The 22,583-nt window shown below is 40.4% G+C and overlaps 1 protein-coding gene across 5 annotated transcripts in view; it reads left to right on the top strand.

Moving 5' to 3' along the window:
- Positions 1-22,583, top strand: part of LIMS1 (LIM zinc finger domain containing 1) — a 140,276-nt gene that overhangs the window by 66,331 nt on the left and 51,362 nt on the right. Inside the window, exon 1 of one of the 5 annotated variants that reach the window (XM_084617541.1) lies at positions 7,504-7,662. The exons of the other annotated variants lie outside the window; for them this stretch is intronic. Coding sequence (XP_084473667.1) covers positions 7,556-7,662 — 107 coding nt within the window. The 5' untranslated portion in view covers positions 7,504-7,555. Of the gene's footprint in view, positions 1-7,503; positions 7,663-22,583 lie in introns of those variants that run through there. 5 annotated transcript variants of the gene reach the window in all.

Raw genomic sequence — 22,583 nt, 5'->3', positions numbered from 1 at the left:
CACATACACAGGGAGAGGTGACACATACACACACATTCCCGTACACCTCTCTCACACGGGGGTTGCGGGGACTGACCGACCCGACCCTCTTGCCAGGTGCGCTTCACCCTCCATGCCTGGCTGAGTCTCTGGGGTGGACCTGCCTCTCCTGGTACTGGTACCTAGTACCACTCTTCCCGAGGCAACACACAGGGAGACATGCAGGATCACATTCCCCCTGCCCCCAGATTTCTGTTAGGGTTCACACCAGAATGTGGCCAGCAGCAGCCTTTCAGCACGGAAGGGAAGGGATGGGATCTGCTTTCAGCCGCAGAGGAGTGGGAGGGGATGGATGATCTGGCCTGGCCTGTGTCTTTGAAGAGCTCATCTCTTCCTCTTTACTATTTTCCTTTTTAAAAAATATGCTAGGAAACGAAATTTTAAAAAGTGTTAAAGTTAGTTAGATTGCAAGATCAAGCTCTTGAAAGTTAGGCAACACCAAATTTACACTGGCCCTGTGCAACCTTAATTCCATCCTTTGTGGATATGATTTATGATGCAGTGTTTAATTACATGATCACAGTGTGTTTTCCACAAAACCCTGCCTTGTTCAATGAACCAACTGAAGGCAGCAGAATTTAGGTTACACCGGCAACCATAAATATGGCATTTTCTAGCTTGAATACTTGACTTGGCAAAATAAGTAACTGTCCTTAAATTTGTGTGTGTGTGCGGGTATGTAACCTTGACCCTATTGAAATCAATGTGAGTTTTGCTATTGAGTTTCAGTAGGATTGGGATCTCACCCTAGGAGTTTATCCCCTGTAAATACTCTTTTACAGGTGGACATGTCAGGAAACCATTTGGGGGCCATTTCCATCAGGCCCTGATCCCTTAATATGTGGGGGACCTTAAGGGAACTCCAGTCTCCAGCCACTGCTGTAGCAGGGAACTAGCTGAGAGTCCTTTTTATTAGCTCCTTACCACCTAATGTCCAGAGGACACTCTCTATATATATTTGGGAGGGGAGTTGTATCTTTCCCTTTTCTTGATTGTTCAGTTGTAGAGATTTCTCTTCTTGTTCTTTCAGAACCTGGTACCATGATTACCGTTTTCTAGATAAGTGCTTCTCTTTTTTTGAGAGAGATTAATTGGCTTTAATCTCCTAATTTCCTTGGCTTTAAGGAAAGCCTTCTGTCTCCCTGCCCCCCAATCCCCCTCTTTAAAGAAGGGTCTGAAAGGGAAGAGAGGGTAAATTTTGGATGCATTTCTCTCCATTCACTGATCATGACTGCAATATTATTTCTCCTTTGTTCCCTCCATGATCACCTTTAGCTTTATCTCCTTGAGAAGCAGTTGAATGATAAAGGGTAGTAATGTGATTCTGAGCTCAGTGGTTTGAGCATTGGCCTGCTAAACCCAGGGTTGTGAGTTCAATCCTTTATTTGGGGGGAGGGATAGCTCAGTGGTTTGAGCATTGGCCTGCTAAACCCAGGGTTGTGAGTTCAGTTCTTGAGGGGGCCATTTAGGGATCTGGGGCAAAAAGTGGGGATTGGTCCTGCTTTGAGCAGGGGGTTGGACTAGATGACCTCCTGAGGTCCCTTCCAACCCTGCTATTCTATGATTCTTCAACACATTCCACTCTTAATGTTTCATTGAGGATGGTTTTCTCTGCAGTAAAAAATAACCTTCAAACTTAAATATAACATGTTTCAATCTAGAATAGACTGTTTGCTCTAAATTTATGATGTTATTTAAATGTGCTTCATGAGTAGAAGAAAAAAATAGTGTGAATGATAAGATTAAGCGTTTTCTTTGTGCAGAATGGTAGCACCAAAGCTTTAGCTGTAGCTCTTATGAAAGATGACATGCTTATTCACCATAAATTAGAACTCATGGAAAACTTTAAATCTACAAATATTTAGGATTTTTAGCATTCCTAACTCTCAACCTGAGTTAAATTTCAGCTCTTTTAGCTTCACTTACTGCATACTTTAAGCGTACTGAAAGTGTTTCTTATCCCGTTTTTCTAGAAACAACCTATATCTTGAAAATATATAGAAAGATTACAGGCACGTTCACAGCATTAGTTGAGACAGGACACCGATCCTGCAAATACTTAATCATGTGCTGAACTTTTAGCTCATGAGTTGTCTAATATGGTCTTCATATCTTGTAGTATAGTTGCAACAGATTTTAATTTGGGACTAAATAAAAGACTGCCTAGGTTCTCTTTTCTGAATCGTCAGGGTTCGGTTTTCTGTTGGTAAGGGCTCAGTTGAATATTTTGATCTGATATATGTTGACAATATTAAGACTGTTCTGATGGTCAGTCCAGCTGTAGTACCACCGGTTATTACTTTTTGTGGTTAGGGAGAAATGCATTGAAGGCTGAAGGAGGAGTCTAAATTCTAAGGGATTAAAGGTAGGTTAAATACTAATGGTAACAAGACAAGCAATAAGAAAAGGAGGACTTGTGGCACCTTAGAGACTAACAAATTTATTTGAGCATAAGCTTTCGTGAGCTACAGCTCACTTCATCGGATGCATGTATTTTCCACTGAATGCATCCGATGAAGTGAGCTGTAGCTCACAAAAGCTTATGCTCAAATAAATTGGTTAGTCTCTAAGGTGCCACAAGTCCTCCTTTTCTTGTTGCTTGTCTTGTTACCATTAGTATTTAACCTACCTTTAATCCCTTAGAATTTAGACTCCTCCTTCAGCCAATTTATTTGAGCATAAGCTTTTGTGAGCTACAGCTCACTTCATCGGATGCATTCAGTGGAAAATACATGCATCCGATGAAGTGAGCTGTAGCTCACGAAAGCTTATGCTCAAATAAATTTGTTAGTCTCTAAGGTGCCATGAGTCCTCCTTTTCTTTTTGCGGATACAGACTAACACGGCTGCTACTCTGAAACCTGTCAAGACAAGCAACAGTGGCTGTTGGCTGATCCTGAAAAATTCTCAGGGAATGTGAAAAACCTAAGTAGCCCAATCCAGTGCAAAGGGAATGGTAACCTATTTAGAAAAGAATAAAGAGACTATGAGACTAGAAATGGAGACTAATATGGAGTCTAGAAATTAAAATGGGGCTGGGTGGTACTAAGTGAGCGTATTAAGTCTCCTACAGAACTAGAGGAATGCTTGGAAACATCTGCGCAACTGAGGAGAGGAATGTCTGCATTTCCTGTAGCGCCCCCTGCAAAGTACTGTTCCACATGTTATCTACAGTGTTTCAGTTTTTGGATTGTACATAGCACAGGTCCAGTGGTATGATGAGCAAATTTCAGATTGAACCACCCAGCTTTTATATGATCTTAAACCAGGTGTTATGAGAAAAGGAAGAAATCTGTTTCAGATTTCTGTTTAGAAAGTTTTTGGCACGTCCCCAAATATACTTGTTAATGAAAGGTCTTTTCCCATTCAAATCAGATCAGCTTAGATCAGGAGTTGGCAACCTTCAACACGTGGCTCATCAAGGTAATCCGCTGGCGGGCCGCAAGACATTTCGTTTACATTGACCATCCGCAGACACGGCCCCCCCGCAGCTCCCAGTGGCCACGGTTCTCTGTTCCCGGTCAATGGGATCTGCAGAAAGCAGCAGCCAGCACATCCCTGCGGCCTGCGCTGCTTCCCGCAGCTCTCATTGGCCAGGAACGGCAAACCGTGGCCACTGGGAGCTGTGGGGAGCCATGCCTGCAGACGGTCAGCGTAAACAAAATGTCTTGCGGCCCACCAGTAAATTACTCTGATGAGCCATGTGCCGAAAGTTGCCGACCCCTGGCTTAGATCCTCCCCAAGTTCAGCTGCTAAAAGAAGCCAGTAAACAATTTGAAGGGGGGGGAAGTCACTTCAAGAACCATACCAAACAACAAGTATCCTGGGCCCAGTTTACACTAGAAAATTAGATTGGTTTAACTAAGTCGGTCAGGGGTGTGAAAAATCCATATCCCTGAGCAGCGTAGTTAAGGCAACCTAAATCCCAGGTGTAGACAGTGTTAGATCGATGGAAGAATTCTTCCATCAACCTGTCTACCAGGGAGGTGCATGTAGGATTAGTATAAAAGGAAAGAACTGAAGTGAGTTTGTTTGGTTAAGGAAATATGTGTCTGTTGTGAAGAAAGGCCTTGACTAGCAAGTAGAAGGAAGGCCTTGGAAATAATGTTATAATGTCAAAAGAAATGAAGTAGGGAGGATGTCTGGTGCAAAGAAGAACTAATGAAATAAGGGGAAGTTTCTAAAAAGAAGGCCTCTGACCAATAGGGCTGACTGCAGATGGTTTGAAATCACACAAAGAATCTGTCTTGAAATGAGCCAACTTAGCCCTTCCCCAACTCACACGCCAGCGTTAAAGCCTGTGTGAACTCAGGTGCAACAGGAAAACTGTTGGACAGCAAGGAGAGGAGGAAAGGCCTTGGGGAGAAAGGAGGTTGTAAATCTTAGCTGGATTAAGACTGGAAATAAGGGTGAACTGTCTCCAACTGTTTTTTAGCTGAAGTCAATAAATGGCAGTGACATCACTTGTTTGTTAAAGGGTATAAAAAGTAAACTCTTAAAGGGTTCATTGCTAATACCTGACTGGCCCCACTGAAGCCAACCAACCTGGGTGTAAGCATGCCTGGGTTTAGCCTGTTTGTAAGTATCTTGATCAAATGCTGTTAAATGTTTTGTTACTGTTTGGGTGTAATAAATTGCTTATTAGTTAGGCTTTTTAGGCATGTTTAGAGCAATTGTATAAATACCATTTGGCCGCTGGATTTAATAAAGGAATGTATGGTTAAATTGGTGTTTGGTGATTTCCCATATTAATATTAATTGGCTATTAGCCAGGATGGGCAGTGATGATGTCCCTAGCTTCTGTTTGCCAGAAGCTGGGAATGGGCGACAGGGGATGGATCACTTGATGATTACCTGTTCATTCCCTTTGGGGCACCTGGCATTGGCCACTGTCGGAAGACAGGATACTCGGCTAGATGGACCTTTGCTCTGACCCAGTGTGGCCATTCTTATGTTCTTAATAATTTCAAATATTATTAATAATTCCAACAGTGGATTATCTACAACGATGGGAGAATTCCTCCCATCAGCAAAGCACTACAGCGGCTCGGCTGTAGGAGACAAGTATCTTTAAGTGTAGACAAGTATCTTTGAGGATGGATAGGTGCCAAGCAGCTCTTTATTAAAAGAATGATCTCTCCAAAGTTCTTGTGTGGATCTGTTATATTATGCTGTAAATTGTTATGCATGCTGTCCTATGACCGATTTGGTCTTGGAACCACTTCACTTTGGGGCAGATGTGGGCACGTAACATTGTGGCTTGAGTTGTTGCCTGGCAAGCTCATACTGCTCCGCAGTCATTATGCAAACAACCATGAGTTGACATTATGTGCTTTGGAGCAGTCTTTCTTCATAATTAAACAGAATCCATTTGCAGCTGAGAAGATCATGCCATTTTCTCCATGAGATTTTGAGCCACTCATTTAAAAGAAAAATGCAAGGTTCAATTGAACAGATACTACTGTATTTTGAAAAAAATCCTGTTAATTACTTCTCCAGTCACTACCGTAGCTCAGTTTACTGCTATTAATTCAAAACAGGTTTTTATATAGCATAATATCTATCCGTAGATTCACTTTGTACATTGTAGTTGTTAGAAATTAGTTGTTTGGACATATACTGATGATGTCCTTTAATAATTAAAGGGCTATAAGAAGCTGGTGATGGTTTATAAAAACTACTCTTCTATGTAAAAAGAAAAGGAGTACATGTGGCACCTTAGAGACGAACAAATTTATTTGAGCATAAGCTTTCGTGAGCTACAGCTCACTTCATCGGATGCATTCAGTGGCCATGTGCTCAAATAAATTTGTTCCTGTCTAAGGTGCCACAAGTCCTCCTTTTCTTTCTTCTATGTGTATCAGTCATCACCATATTTAACAGGTATTTGTAAGAGCATTAACTAGTCATTAGAAACTACTAATGTCTGACTTTAGGGAGGTGTTGCTTAATTCTGTTTAAATTTATCCTGCTGTGCAGTGGGGGTTTACTTGAGTATTCCACTTGAAACTGGAATGCAGCATGTTTAGGCAAATACCACAAACTGTTTTCCTTTTCTTATTTTTCCAGGTGTGGTTTCCAGGTGAGTGGAGATGTGCAGCCTTTTTCTACCTGTAAATCAGTACAGTCCTTTAAAATCAAATATGTATATTTTTGTTTTATACATGATTTTTTCAGTCTTACAGGATATACTAAAGTGTATGTGGTGTGGTTGCTAAGAAAATGTTAAAGTTTGTTTAGGTCTATCGTATAATGCCCTTCTTAAAAATCCTCCAGATGGCATTCTATACTGAATTGTTCCTAGAATATTCTTGTATAAAACTCCCATGCTTGTTTAATAAACTTGACAGAATTCACTAGTATGAAGCTACAGATCCAATACTACATATTTAAAACCAACATTTGCATTCTTTGCACATTTCATTATTGTAGGAATTTGAAATTAACCTTTGTGTGTGTTCCACTACAAATCAAACACGCTGATAGTTGAATATATAATTTATACCACATAGACATGTGTTTCCTGTCTAGGTCAAAGAGTGTCTTACGAGTTTCTTGCAAGTAGTCAATGAGGTTATCAAAGTTACATTTAACAAAATAAAAACTGAATTAGGTTCACGTATAATTTCTCCCTAGAAAAAAACTTGGATTACAGTCTATTTACATGTGCCAAGATTAAAATCAATTTTTGAAAAAACATTCAGGTCTATTTAAACCTATTTTAAAATTCAAGTTTATAGTTTTCATTACCAGTTCGAATGAGACATGCAGCTTGGAAAACCATGATTTCCTGTGTTACAGGAAACTTTTAACTTTATCATTCATGTTTTATAGCCTCCATAGGGCCTTGCACCATTGAAAAATAGACAAATGCCAGAGTGACAGTCCTTTTGATAGTTAAGAGCAGAAAAGCATTGATGAATATTGTTTACATTTTTAGGGTTTTGGAGGAAAAGTGTTTTTGTATTGGTAGCATTAATCACTTAGGTTTGTAAGAGATTGTTTGAATGCTGGATGTGGAAGTTCTTGTAGGTCCTCTTGCTGCTCAGTTTGTTGGATTAACCTCCAATTTTTTGGTTTGTTTACATGTTTGAGTAAGTTTGGATTTTATAGTGCTAATGGGTCTCCTTTTGTTATAAATAATACGGAAGAGATCATTGCTCATGAGATTTTTAGCTAATTCCAAGAGGCATAAGGACAACTGAATAGCTTGCATAATAAATTGTAAATTTGTTCATGATAACTGGACACTTAAGCTTTATTTCCAACAAACTTTCATGGAACCTGGTAGGCTTGCCACAGTCATCCCTTAGGTGTGATCAGGGAAATGTAGTGCCCTTCTGAAGGGTGTGTACCTATGAGAAACAGGAAGCAGTACAGCAGCTGCCTGTGCTGAGAGATTTGTAACTCTGACGAGTGCAGGTGTACAGACCCACTGCTGAGCATATTCTCTCCAGGCATCTTGGCAGCTGCACTACTCAACAGAAACTTTAAAAAACCCCTGTGGGTAGAGAAATATGACTGCATTACAGCTGAAAGAGTTATCATATTCTGGTCTGTACAGGAGGAGACGGGATCGCCCTGATAGTTTGGGACTTCATGGGTTACATGAAGAGAAGCTAAGGTGAGTGCAAATTAATGGTTAACAAAGGCTCAGGGTGCCTTTTTAGTAAACAGGCGTTTGTTTAAATGATTACAGCAAACTAAATACAAACCGAGGTTCTAATAATGTTATTGTAAGACGTGTAGTTTAAAAGTAGCCCCAAAATACCAGAATAAATCTAGGAGGGACTAATCAGAAGCAGATGTCCTGTGTTTGCACCATAGTGTAGTTTTTGGCAAAGGCATGAATCGTTTCCTACGTTTGGCAAATGCAGTCTATAACTTTCTAGTATACTTTTGACAGCTGGTAATTTACTAGTAAATAACTTCCTCATACATGTTGTTGCAGTTTAGGTTAAAATTCAGTGTTAATCACCAAAGCACTCTAATTGAAACCAAGGAAAGTTGCCCGGTTTCTCTGGTATCTTCTTGGTGTCATTCTGTAGGGCTTTTCTTTGTTTAAGATGGTCTAGTGCAGCTTGTTGGATCATGCTTCTTTTCATAGGGATTCTTTGTGAAATGGCTTTAGACAAAAGAATGCAGTAGAACCACTTGACATGACCTTATGAAGGAAGGGTGACCAAAAATCTGAAAGCCATTTAATGACTAAGGTTATTTTCCCGATATGACGTTCCTTTTAAAATGTTACATGAGATTTTCAGTGGTCTATATTTGGAATAATAGTTTGTAGCCTCAGTAATGCAGATTCAGACCAGTGAAAATGCTAACTTTTCATCTCCTAGATAGGGAAATAGTCTGTTCACATTTCATTTTATTCAGTAACGGATTCTTGTGTAAATGCTGACAAAAGCATCAGTGGAGAGGAAGTACTTCCTATCCCCTAATTACTTTTACTTTGCTTTTATTTTTAAACTGTGTATTGATTTGAGTGTTTCAACTCCATAATTTGAATGCTTCATACAATTTTGTGCTCCTGTTTTTATATGGGGGTTATAACGCCATCCTTTTTTTCTTTTAACCTCTGCTTTTTCAAGCCTTCAGAATTCACTTTGTGCTGAAACTTTTCAGAGAAGTTTACTTCTTTAATTGCGGTTTTGTTATTTGTGTTACTTGATTTCAGAAGAATGGCAGTTTACATTTTTAAGATGCCCCTTTGTGTCAAGATTAAGAACTTAATTTCATCTTAATTTTTTTTACTAAATATTAGAATAATTGACAGATTATTTTTAATTGTCATGATAATGAAGAACAATCAGATTTACCAAAGTCATATAATGAACCGGTTAATTTATGGACCTGCTATGTATACTTAGATTCTATTCAAAAATCTCTGCCTATGTAGATTTTTGAGGGTATTTATGTATCTGTATAATATATAACACACACATATTCCAATCCAAAGTCATTAACAGAGTGTTAATGTTTTAACAAACCATTAGCAGCAAAGAATTTAAGTGGAATGAAAAGATGACATTTTTTTTAAAAAACCTATACCCATTGTGGATACCTCTTTATCTGCTCCTTTAAGCACTCTGTTGTGCATTAATGTTGGAGAGCGTGTCTTATATCACTTGTCATTCTTAATGGCAAATGTCCTTGTTTTCCTCGTTACCAGTTGAATGTTCTTTACTGTAATATTTTATGTTCACAAAAACGAACGGAAAGACTGAGCGCTTGTCTACACTTGAAACATTACAGCAATACAGTTGCCGTGCTGTCGTTGCACCACAGTTGCACTTCAGTGTAGACACTACCTATGCCAACAGGAGGGGTTTTCCCACTGGCATAGGTAATCCACTTCCCCAAGAGGTGATAGCTAGGACAGTGGAAGAGTTCTTTCATCAGCCTAGTGGTTTAGGTTGGTATAGCTACATCTCTCCTGGGTGTGGCTTTTTCACACCCCTGAGAGATGTGGCCATGCCGATTTAACTTCCTAGTGTGGACCAGCCCTCAGTTAATAACATGTACAGACTGAAAAATCATTTAGTAATTAAGCTCAGTCAAATGGGGTATGTTCAGAGGTTCATTCTCCACTCAACATTTCCTTTCCTTTGTATGTATTGTTTTTAATATATTCAATGCCCTTTATCTACTTTTTGTCTCTTTTTACTAGTTTTAAATAATGTGTCTTAAGTCCTATTGTGGGATCAGAATCTGCTTTCACAAACAGAACTTGCAGATAGATCTGTTGGAAGCAATAAACGAGAGCCATACTTTGTAGCTGTAGTAGTATCATTATTCTTGCTTAACGTGGATATCTTGGTAGCTTGTAGCAGCCCTGATTTGGATTGTGTGGGATGCTACACAAGCATAAAGGTGCATATGATTCCTGCCCTCAGTAGCTTACAATTTATGAAGATAAGCAACATGTGAGGCAGAAGTGGGTCCTGAGAAATAATTTGAAGGAGGAGAGATCAGTAAGTAGCCTTATGATTAATTTAATGGAAGGCATTCCAAGCGTAAGAGGTGGAATGGAAGAAAGTCTAAAGATGTTCATGGGGCAAAAGGGCAAGCAGGTAAACAGTAGGCAACCTAAGTCAAAAGTGGATCATTAAGGAGGGGCCAGAGTTGTAAAGTGCCTTGAAGGTTAATGTCTAAGAGGAGACTTGATTATGTTTAAAAAAAAATTTAATAGATGGAAAATTATAACGTAAATTCAGTTCTTTTACTCTTTTCATAATTGTTCTTATCATATTTGCTAATTGTTGAAGTTATTTCTGCTTAAACTAGATTTTGCTCCTTCCTAACCCATTTTCTTATTTCATCCTGTAGTTGCCATGCTGCCTTATTTGTGATCTTGCAATATTTTCTATGGCAAAATATTGCAATGTTATAAATATAGGATTATGACTTAACTACGAGATAAGAAGAATGAGGACTCAGGAGGAGGAAGCCCTTAATTTTCATGAATATTAAATGGAACACTGCAGAACATTCTCTGTTTTCATTGAGCTCTCCACAGTTACACCTTGGTGTCTGTCCTTAGTGGTTACATTTACGTTAGACTCTGTCAATATGCATGAATAGGACAAAATGTTCCTTGCAATGTGCATTACTTGTGTACACTAAATTGAATATGCCATCATTATGTTTCCCTATTGTATAGCTATGTAACATCCCTCTGAAGTTCTCCACTTCATTAATTTTTCGTAGTCATAGCTATCCCCTCTTTTACATAGTTATTTAATTAAATGTTAAATAGTACCAGTACTTGGGGCAATTCACTGTAAACCTTTTGCCATGTTAGAAACTGGCCATTCATCCCTGCTCTTTGTTTTCTAATCCAACACCAAAATTTGTGTATGACTATTTAGTTTTCTTAGGACTCGCCCACACGCCCAAAAAAACCACCGCGGCAGCGAGTCTCAGAGCCGGGTCAACCGACTCAGGCTCGCAGGGCTTGTGCTATGAGACTAAAGATAGCAGTGTAGACCTTCCCACTTGAGCCGGAGCCTGGGCTCTAAAACCTGGCAAGGGGGTTGGGTCTGAGAGCCTAAGCTTCCACCTGAGCAGGAACATGTATACTGCTATTTTTATCCCCATAGCGTGAGCTTGAATCATTTGACCCAGGCTCTGAGACTCACTGCAGTGGGAGGAAGCAGCCGGCACCACGTCCCTGTGTGGCCCCTGGGGGAGGGCGGCATAGGGCTCCGTGCGCTGCCCTTGCCGCTCGTCCAGGTACCTCCCCTGAAGCTCCCATTGGTCGCAGTTCCCCATCCCCGGCCAATGGGAGATGCAGGGGGTGGTGCCTGGAGGCAAGGGCAAAGCACGGAGCCCCCTGCCAGGCCGCAGGGACATGGAGCCAGCCGCTTCTGAGAGTGGCGCGGGGCCTACGGCACCACAGGGGGCAATGCCGGTGGCCGGATCCAAAGCCCTGAGGGGCAGGATCCAGCCCGCGGACCGTAGTTTGCCCGCCCCTGCCTTAGATGAAGCCCAGGTAAATGTCTTCTACCAGTTCTCCTTTTTCCAGCACTTTGTTGCCTCTCTCTCTTATAGTGTCCCTCTCTGGCCCCTTCTTTTGCTACTTGTCTTCCCAGATTGTTATTTTTTGGGGAGCAAGGACAGGGTAATCATATGTGTTTGTATAGGGAATAGCACAGCTACCACATTCACTGTCCTTGGTAAGGGAATGAATTTAATACCCCTCCCCCCCACACACTCATTTGCTCTCTTACGGCCCAATTATTTGCTGTTAGGTGGAGTGAAGAACATCATCTTGATAGAATGCAGCTACTAAGCATATATTCTTCCCTCAGATTCTGCATGTAGCTGGTGTGTTGGGTGAGTGGGTGCAGCAAAGGTTCTTTCTAGTCTTAACTGTTGGTATTTTCCTGAGAGAGGGACTGTTATAGAATGCTTTAGTGGTCACAGTGGGAGCTTGGACTTGAGCCCAGTTTGGATTTAATTTACTTTATGGATCAATGTTAAAACTGAGTAGCACCACGGGAACACAAAGTATGAGAACCCCCGAACGATAATAACTTCTGTCTTGAACTCAGCTGTATGTATAATTCCATATATTCTGCAAAACCAGATATCTGTTTTAATCCTCGTCTTCTGGAAATCACACTTTCCTGGCACAGTCTTCACAGACTGCTGCAGAAGCATCAATATTGAAAGCCAAAGAGCTTTAAATAGAGATTTGCTGCTGAATTTTTTTTTCGCTTTTAATTTGAAATGAAGTGTAATGTGACTTAATCTGAAGCATTAAAATACAAATAATGAATAATTAGGACATTGTAATGCTGCATTACACCGTTGAACAATATATTCTGAATGTGTATGTAGGTTTAAATTCCTAAATGGTTACAAAGTAAGAAAATACCATTGACTTTCCCTAAAACAAAATCCCTTAAAGATATGCAAAATACAGTAGGAAAATAGAGTAATTTCCTGTGTTAACATAACTTTGAGAGAGATCATCCACTGCTGGCTTTGAGGGTCCATAACAGGAAACAGATCTTTAGCTTTTGAAGCTGTACCCATTAGTGCTGGTATAGTCCATTTCCATCATTGTCTTTCAGAGGTTTATAATTCTGCTGTGCAATTTCCAATGAATCCGCCCAGAAGCATTTTTTCCCACCTACCACAGGGAGTGTTGTAGGGAAATGATATGGGTTTAACAATTAAATTTTAAAATTTGTCATTCTCAGTCTGCAGTAGAATCCTCTTAATAGCTCTTAGTGAATGGTGCTGTCTCTTCATTAAGTTACTATCTGAAAATATTTCAGACTTTACCTGCTAGACCCCTTTTCTTCTTGTCTAACATGCAGAACTGTGAATTGGAAAATGTGTGTTCAGTTTCTGTATCTGCCACAGTCTGTATGATGTTGGATGAGACACTTAAGCGCTCAGTGCCTCAGTTTCCCCAGCTCCAGGGGTTACAGATTAGTGGTAGTTAATTGTTTTAAAATGCTTTGTTGGTGCAGAGTTCTATAAGTGCAAGCCAGAGAGTTTCTTTCTCTCTCATTCACTACCTCTCCACAGCACTTGGTTTTTTGGTCAAAGGCCCGATCCTGCACAATTGGAGTCAGTGGGAGTTAAGCTATTTTGCACTGAATCAAGCCCTAGGTGAATAACTCCCATGTTTTCTATTTCTGCTTCTAGCTTTCCAACCCATCAGCAGCAGTGTGAAAGTGACATGATTCCTAGTAGTCTCACTGATCTCTGCGAAGTTCTGAATATCTTAAGTAAACTGACAGGAGTCTTGTTAATTTCACTATGCTGCTGCTTAGCAAAATTATGAGATCTGTTTGTCTCCGGATCTGGGGAGATGTCAATGCCCGTCAATATACACACAGTTCATCTTTGTAACACTTTCACAACAGGGCTAAACACTTGTTTTTTTTTTGACAATGAAAGCTTGGATTCTGCACGGGTTCATGTTGTGTGGGTCCCTTCACTTCCCAGGTCAAGCTTCCCACTTACCCTAGGTGAGTGGATTTACTAGCCCTTTCCACAGAAATTAATTTAAGACAGAATGAATATAAACTATCACAAATATTTTTACTTGAAAACTTAAAGTACTCCCACCTGCAGCAATGTGTTTTGAGCACTGCATTGTAATGACTGATATTACATTCATCATGTTTAAGCTGTGTTCCGTGGCTCCTATTTGAATTTCTTTGTATTCTCATAAATTGCTCACATCCCCATTTTACTTTTATAGTTCACCTGAATTTGAAACAAGATAACACCAGAATACTCTACATTGGGAGGGAAAGTCATCACTATACCACAGGCGTCATGATATATTAAGTGAAAGTTCAGTGTACACCTGCTAATCTTTGTATTTTGAGGCTCTTTGCTACCTGTAACAATGTTAAAATAAAATATTGTTATTTTTTCTTCGTGCTGCTCTCAGCACCTCATCTATGTGAATAATTTAAATTCGTATTTAATTAGAAAATGATAGAGTGAAAAAATTTTCAAAACCACCTTCTTAGAGATTTTTTTGTACTGTGTTGTGAAATACTTTTTAAAGTGATCTTACAAAAATTCTAGCTATCTGGTGAACTTTTTCTCCCCTGCTGTCTCCAGAAAACAGGATGCTAAGGAAATAGTAAGCATACATCTGTGACTAATCATTGGGATCCATTCAACAGCAGCTTTATACATATTTTTACATCCCCTCCTCCACACTGACCTTCCTAACTTTGTTTAGCAATGTTTGGCCTGAAAAAATCGTATGATTTATTTTCACAATTCAGTAGAATATTTTGGAAAAACTGGAAGAAAATTGATTAAAACAATTGTTCAGTTAGTGTTTAATGATTGCACTTGAAAAAATAATTGAACTAAGTGTCTTCCTAACTCTTTTAGGTCCCTACTAAGTAAATCCAGTTAAAATTTTAAGAACTTGTGGACTGGCTGATAGTTCGTAAATTTCAATAATGACAACAAATAGGTACTAGCTTTCTTCATTTAGTTTTCATCAGTTATTCAAGTAGTTTGCCACTCTATTCTCTTGTCACAGAAGATATCTTATAAAGTTTTCTCTGTATTGAGAGACAATGACAGTTGAAAACTACTAGATCAGTTTTGTATTCGCCTGGTGAACGCCAACTAGTGCTCATAGGAGAAACAGTGAGGAGCTGACTGGGAAGAGTGAAATGAGGAACAAGGGACCCTGCCAAACTTCTGAACTCTGCAGGATATTTAGAGCAGAGGGAAGGCAGAAGAAGCAAGGTTAATTTGCAGAATTCCTAAACTTTGGCTGTTGAATTTTAATGTGTAACATTGCACAATAGTCTCACAAAACTTAAAAGAAAGTTAATATTTATACATTGTTCCTTCATCTCCACAGGGTCCCCAGTAGCATCTTTAAGGTGCAAATATCAGCATAGGCTCAACAGCAGTGTCAACAGTAATCAGTAGCAAAGCAGAAGTACAGATATTGAGGTTTTACACAGTATATAAGTTTAAAGTCCACATTTTGTACACTGCTAGGGCTAGAAATACTGCCAGAGCAATCTGTATTTTGGACCAGAAAACTTTTGCCCTGAATCAAAAACATTTTTGATCCTTGGACTGTTTGAGGTTTTAAGTGAAGAGAGGGTTCATCAATGTATGCTCACCGTTAGAGGAAATATTGACACTTCTTATGGCAACTTCCAGAGAGTCTGACACTTCCAAAGGGTTAGAGGCACACAGCATATATGCACACTTACTTTAACCCTAAGCAATGAAAAGTAACTCATGATGAGCACAACCTCTCTTGTCCTCACTCTCCTGCTTTTTTATGTTGCATAATCATTCCTAAACAATTTGTTTAGATTTAATCACCATCAGACAATATCCCTTGAGTCCAAATGACTAGGTGGTGATAAATGGTACTTATGTAGGTGAAAATTGAGCAATCATTCCTCTTAAATTACTGTAATGATCCAACAATAAAATTTTGTGTCTGGTGGTTTTATAAAATGGTGGTAAATACAATGGTTATAGCAGGTATCGACAAATAGAGGAGTGAGAATTCTTTCTTTCAATGCTAGTTGGTTACATTTCATAAATAGATCTTATTTTAAAACCTGTTTTTGATATGCAGACTTAGTGTGTCTAACAATTAAATAACACCTGGATCAAAGCATTCTATAAATAACATTTAATGTAATACCTTTTCATTTTTCATGTATGTAAGAGTATTTTAAACTAGATTTTTAATACAGTATGTGCCATGAAATGATTAATTTCCACACAGGAATACTCTGTAGCAGAGACAAAACTTAGTCTTGGTTAAAACCCACTGATTCACAGACAGGAAAGAACCATGAACCCCAGTCTTTTAGATAGTAAAGGAGGTCTGGGTTCATGTTTTTTCTGTCCCAGTAATTAATAAGTTGTGTTTTAAAATATGAATCTAGCCCATGCAGTGTTCTCTTGAGTACCATGAACTGAGTGGGGAGATGCCAGATTGTGGTGATTTTAGTGTACATCCCAAACATAAATAAAACTCTGAATGGTCATGCATGCCATCTGATGTCTTAGTGCACGTGGTTTTATGAGGCCCCTTCATTTCATAGAATCATAGAATATCAGAGTTGGAAGGGACCTCTGGAGGTCATCTAGTCCAAACCCCTGCCCAGAGCAGGACCAATCCCCAACTAAATCATCCCAGCCAGGGCTTTTTCAAGCCTGACCTTAAAAACTTCTAAGGAAGGGGATTCCACCACCTCCCTAGGTAACGCATTCCAGTGTTTCACCACCCTCCTAGTGAAAAAGTTTTTCCTAATATCCAACCTAAATCTCCCCCACTGCAACTTGAGACTATTACTCCTTGTCCTGTCATCTGCTATCACTGAGACTAGTCTAGATCCATCCTCTTTGTATCTACCTTTCAGGTAGTTAAAAGCAGCTATCAAATCCCCCCTCATTCTTCTCTTCCGTAGACTAAACAATCTCAGTTCCCTCAGCCTCTCCTCATAAGTCATGTGTTCCAGACCCCTAATCATTTTTGTTGCCCTTCGCTGGACTCTCTCCAATTTCTCCACATCCATCCTTCTTGTAGTGTGGGGCCCAAAACTGGACACAGTACTCCAGATGAGGCCTCACCAATGTCGAATAGAGGGGAACGATCACGTCCCTCGATCTGCTGGCAATGCCCCTACTTATACACCCCAAAATGCCATTGGCCTTCTTGGCAACAAGGGCATACTGTTGACTCATATCCAGCTTCTCGTCCACTGTCACCCCTAGGTCCTTCTCTGCAGAACTGCTGCCTAGCCATTCGGTCCCTAGTCTGTAGCGGTGCATTGGATTCTTCCGTCATAAGTGCAGGACTCTGCACTTGTCCTTGTTGAACCTCATCAGATTTCTTTTGGCCCAATCCTCCAATTTGTCTAGGTCCCTCTATATCCTATCCCTACCCTCCAGCGTATCTACCACTCCTCCCAGTTTAGTATTATCCGCAAACTTGCTGAGGGTGCAATCCACACCATCCTCCAGATCATTAAGGAAGATATTGAACAAAACCGGGCCCACTTGGTCTCTTCCATAAGAGTTCATGAGTTGTGGGACTTAGGAATTCAAATTCCTTGTTTTTTATATTCAGAGCTGTCAACTTAGTAGCACTTAGATTTTTCTTTAAAATACTTGCTGGTCACAGGGTGAACCAATAATTTCATTAGAAAAGCTCCATGAACTTTTCATAATGTTTTGGGGTTTATTAATGAGGGGAAACTGCCCACGTTTGTCAAAAGGTTTGCAATTCTTTCTGCAAGCCTGTTCCTGTTTCTGCTTTTAGGTATCAGCTAGGCAAAGCTTGGTAATTTTGGCTGAGGTTTTTGTTTCGGGAGGAACTTGGCATACAAAGCAAAAACCACGGGCTGTGAACTCATACAGACAGAAGTTGTAAAATAAAATGAATACGTAAAATAAAAATTATCATAAACCTCTAAACTGAAGAGTTTTGCACACTGTAACAAAAAGGTCTGTATTGGCAATTTGTTTCTAAAATAAACCACTTTTAACTTTTTTTTTTAAAGTGTGCATTCCTTAGAGGTTTGTTGCATGCCCCTTGCTATACCTTAAATCTCCAGGTTGTTAAACTGTTCTGCTTTTTCCATCTATATCTAACACTGCTACAATTGTCCCTCCCCCTGTTTTTTTCTAACTATGCTTTTATAAAAGATTCAAAAGGCTTTTGTACCAAAAACTGAATGAATGAAGGTGAAGAAAGTGTGAAATTTAATTTTGTATTTCTGTATATTAAACTTGTGCATGTCACACTCTTAATGATTGATAATGTCCTTGGCAGAAAGTTTGTTTAGTAAATCTGGTTACTCCATGTTCCCTGGCCTAAGCAGCTATTGAAAACTGTTATCATCCATGCTGTGGATAAGAATCAAATTACCTGAGCTGGTCTATTTGCTTTTGTTCTAGTAAACAATATATGTTCCTGCTGTTGACTTATTTTATTTAGGCCTTTTCAATGAGAAATGTTTATGTACGTTTCTCCTTTTGAAGACTTTGATTATTAAACCAGTAGCAAAATCAGTTTTTTAGTGGGTTCTGTACTAACCTCTAACAGCATACATTCAATTCACAAAGAAGTGTGTGCACGTTATGCTGGACTAAATTTGCTTTTTAATATACCAAATGCTTGCACTGTCGCCTTGGGATAGCTAAGTAAATTGCCATGTTGATTGTGATGAATTTTGACTAAAATATGCAAAGCAGTCATTAGGATTAAACTGAATTCTTTATTTAAACTAACTCTCAAATTGTAACCACTTTCTTTATCTTTCCTTCCTCATCTTTCCTCACCCAATCTGTCCCTATTGTTCTCGAGTATGTATTTCAATTGTTCAGTCATACTCTACTCATTTAACATTAGACAACTGGGACATACCCTGGTGTCTGTCACTTTAGGAAAGTCTAGAAAAAACAACCACAAACCCATAGCCCTGGGTTTAGAAAGTGATTGGCATTTCTTATTTTACAGTTGGTGGTACTGAAATTCACCATACTTGTTTCTGAGGGAGTAAGCCCTAAATACGCAGTATAAAGTGAGGGGTTTTGGCCTGTGTTATGGAAAAGATCAGACTAGATGATCGTAATGGTCTGTTTGGATCTTAAACTCTATGGAAACAGACATTTTGTTGTAGCTTTTTTTGCTAGCATATTATTCACATTTGTCTCATGGTCCAATTATAGTTCCAATTAATACTTACTTTGTTGCTGGCTGTTAGAACATGATAACCAGAATATTTAAGGGGGAAGCTAAATACAAGTTGTTTAGCTATTTTCCGTTTTCTCCTTTCTGGTATTGGAACTTGATAATGCAGTGATGAACATTTGAGAAATAAAATGCAATACTTAAAACCGAAGTGAATAACGGATGTTACTTAATCTTTATGGGAGGAGAAAACAGTGTTGTGTCAATAGATCTGCTTTCTTCATCAAGCTCATCTTCCTTCTCTCCCTGACACAGCTTGTTTAGTTCTAACAACTAAAAACTTAACAGACTTCTAAAGTCACTAACAGAAGTTATAGATTTCAGAGTAGCAGCCGTGTTAGTCTGTATTCACAAAAAGAAAAGGAGGACTTGTGGCACCTTAGAGACTAACCAATTTATTTGAGCATAAGCTTTCGTGAGCTACAGCTCACTTCATAGAATATTTTAGAAAAGAAAAGCTTACAGTAAGGTGAAGGTGAAATAAAGTAGATTCTCCTCACAATGCTAATATCTTTGTTTACTTAAGAAGAGATCTACATAAGACTGACATGTGACTTAGTAAAGAAATAAACACTCTCCTCCACCACCTTAGCTGAAGGTCAATCCTCCAGTGTGGAGTCTCCAATGGAGTCGTTGCTATAATAAGAATGTAGTTTAGAGCCAGAAAGTCTGGTGTTGACAATTATCCCAGCCATATAAGGAACTAGATGGACATACAAGAAGGCTTTCAGGGAAGGCGGGGTGTTCGGTTTAGTCAAGATATTAATTATAGCTACTGGATGAGCACTTCAGGTCATGGCATTCAGCTTATAAAAACATTAGTTGTAGCTACTGTAAGAAGATGGCTAATACAGGACTAACATTTAATATAATTTCTCCTTTAAATTGACAAGCTTTTTGTTTGGAACAGCATCTGTGACAATATGTAATGACAGATTATATGAATTAAATACCTGGTATTGGAAAAGGAAACTGCTATTTCAAAAGGAAGTACTGTAACCCAGCATTACCAAATTTCACTAGGACATGAAGTTTCATAGAAAATATAAAGATCAGTATTGCAGATTTGTATTTGTAGTTATGAGAAATTATGATCAAAATATTATTTACTGGTGGGATCAAATGCTTTGTAGCTTCTGCAGGCTGAGCTCATTGCACACATGAGGGGCTCCTTGCATTCGTCCATTCTCCGCACAAGTTTCCTGTGTGGCATACTCCCATCCCACTCTGTTTTGGGGACTCACTGCAATCCTCTCACCCCTTCCATCATGCCAGGGCCTGCGTGCCCCCCAACTTCTCCACTCTTCTCATTTGAGGCTCTCATTCTCCCCCCCATGCTAGGTGCTCTGTGTGTGCCCACTTTCCCCCATGCCCTCCAATTCTTACTGCTTTTCTTTCTGTCAGGGAGATAAGTCATTCATGGTGTCAACATGTTAAACTCTTGGGAGGATGTGGTGCAATGTAGTTGTAGCTGTGTCAATTCCAGGATATTAGAGAGACAAGCTAGGTGAGGTAATATCTTTTATTGGAGCAGCTTCTGTTGATCAGGGAGAGAATAGGCATTCGAGCTTTTGAGCTACACAGAGCTCTTCTTGGGAGGATGGGCAGAACTGAGATTGGAGGAATTGGGTTGGAAAGTGTTAATAGCTGCCATCAACCAGTTCTTTAATCTACAGACAATTAAGGTATGTCTACACCCAACTAGACACCCACGGCTGATCCATGTCAGCTAACTTGGGTTTGTGGGGCTTCGGCTGGAGTCTGGGCTCGGGCTGGAGTCCAGGCTCTAGGACCCAGCGAGGTGGGAGCTTGGGCAGCTCCAGCCCAAGCCTGGACGTCTACACAGCTGTGAAACAGCCCTACAATCTGAGCCCCAGGAGCCTGAGTTGGCTGGCAGCTAGCCGCACGTTTTTATTTGCTGTGTAAACATACCTTTACAGGCCTGGTTGAAGCTTCTGGGTCTGCTAATTAGATACAGGGAGCTCTATGGATATGTCTACACTGCAGTTAGACACCCACAGCTGGCCTGTGTCAGCTGAGTCAGGCTATGGGGCTGTTTAATTGTGGTGTAGATGCTCGGGCTCGGGCTGCAGCCTCAGTTCTGGGACTCACCTTGCAGGCTCTTAGAGCCCAGGCTCGAGCCCAGGGGTTGGCAAACTATGGCCTGGGGGCCCCACATCCGGCCCTTCAGACGTTTTAATCTGGCCCTTGAGCTCCTGCCAGGGAGCAGGCTCCGGGCTTGCCCCACTCCACATGTGCCATGGCTTCCTACGGCTCCCAGAAGCAGCAGCATGTTCTTTCTCCAGCTCCTACATGGAGGGGCAACCAGGGGGCTCCGCACACTGCCCCCACCTCAAGTGCCTCCCTCCCCTGCAGCTCCCATTGGCCAGCAACCTGCAGGGGCAGAACCTGAGGATGAGGCAGCACGCAGAGCTGCCTGGTTTCACCTCCATGTAGGAGCTGGAGGGAGGACATGCCCACTTCCAGGAGCTGCTTGAGGTAAGTGCCGCCCAGAGCCTGCACCCCTGACTCCCTCCAGTGCCCCAGCCCTGATCCCCTTCCCACCCCCAAAACCCCTCTCTCCCACCCTCCTGCACCCCAGAGCCTGCACCCCCAGCCAGAGCCATCACCGTCCCCTACCCACACCCCCACCCCCTACCCAGAGCCCCCTCCCGCACCCTGAACTCCTCATTTCTAGCCCCAGCCAGAGCCCGCAATCCCTCCCGCACCCCAACCCCCAATTTCATGAGCATTCATGGCCTGCCATAGAATTTCCACATTCAGATGTGGCCCTTGGGCCAAAAAGTGTTTGCCCACTCCTTAGCCCGAGCCTGTGAGCCCAAATCAGCTGACACTGGCCAGCCTTGGGTTTTTAATTGTAGTGTAGACTTACCCCTGTTTCCTGCTTCCAGTTTTCCACTTTTACCCAAAATCAATAGGGGTCTGCCTATTATTGCCTTGAGCATTTCCTGAAATTTTGGTTTTGATCAGATGCGGTGTTCTAACATTGTTACAAACAGACAGACACGCAAAGGGAAAATGCTATCCAGTCAACTGTAGGACCTCGCTTCTCTGAGTCAATACGTATATGTCTAGCATTGGGAGCCAGTACCTGACACTTTTTATAGTTCACACTGTAAAATTAAATTCTAAATGGATTCTAATGTTTTTCTATAAAAAGCACTAGTATATAGATAACTGCTTAAAAATTTACTAACATGCAAGAGTTGAATATAGCGTGAGTTCTTGCAACACAGCCAAGTAAGTGTAGAGTGCCTGTTTTATGGATAAGCTATGTCATGCAATGTCTCACTGCAAAGGTGTTAAAATACTTCTGATATGTTGTGGTATATTTTTTGAGTGCTGGCCTAAAGGTATTCAGGGATCGCTGGATGGGGGACAGTGGTGGGAGGAAAAAGAATGTAATCAAAGGTAACTTAAAGAAGGGTGTAAAGAGAAAAAATACCCATGTTCTATATATTTCACACAAAGCAGGGATTTGCCAGAAAACTTTTTTCATCAGCAAAAGAAAATACAACACTTTCTGAAACATCTTTTAAAAAAAGTATTGTTGAAATATCTCTTTTCTCTCCCAGAAATTCTATTTTAAGATTACTTTCACTGATTATTATGATCTATAAAGATCCTTCTGGGAAGAAGCCTCTTATCAGATTCCTATACTATTCACTTCCAGTAAGGAAATGGAAAATGAATTCTCTGTAGTAGCAGATATCAAGCACATTTGTTTACACTGGCATAAGTTTATACCAAATTATGTGATAAAGGCTGTCTGTCTTCTGCCCTGT

The sequence above is a fragment of the Lepidochelys olivacea genome (assembly GCF_965140295.1).
Source record: "Lepidochelys olivacea isolate rLepOli2 genome assembly, chromosome: 1".
Classification (NCBI taxonomy): domain Eukaryota; kingdom Metazoa; phylum Chordata; order Testudines; family Cheloniidae; genus Lepidochelys; species Lepidochelys olivacea.
The sequence above is the reverse complement of the archived record's forward strand: the minus strand, read 5'-3'. Positions and strand labels throughout refer to the sequence as shown.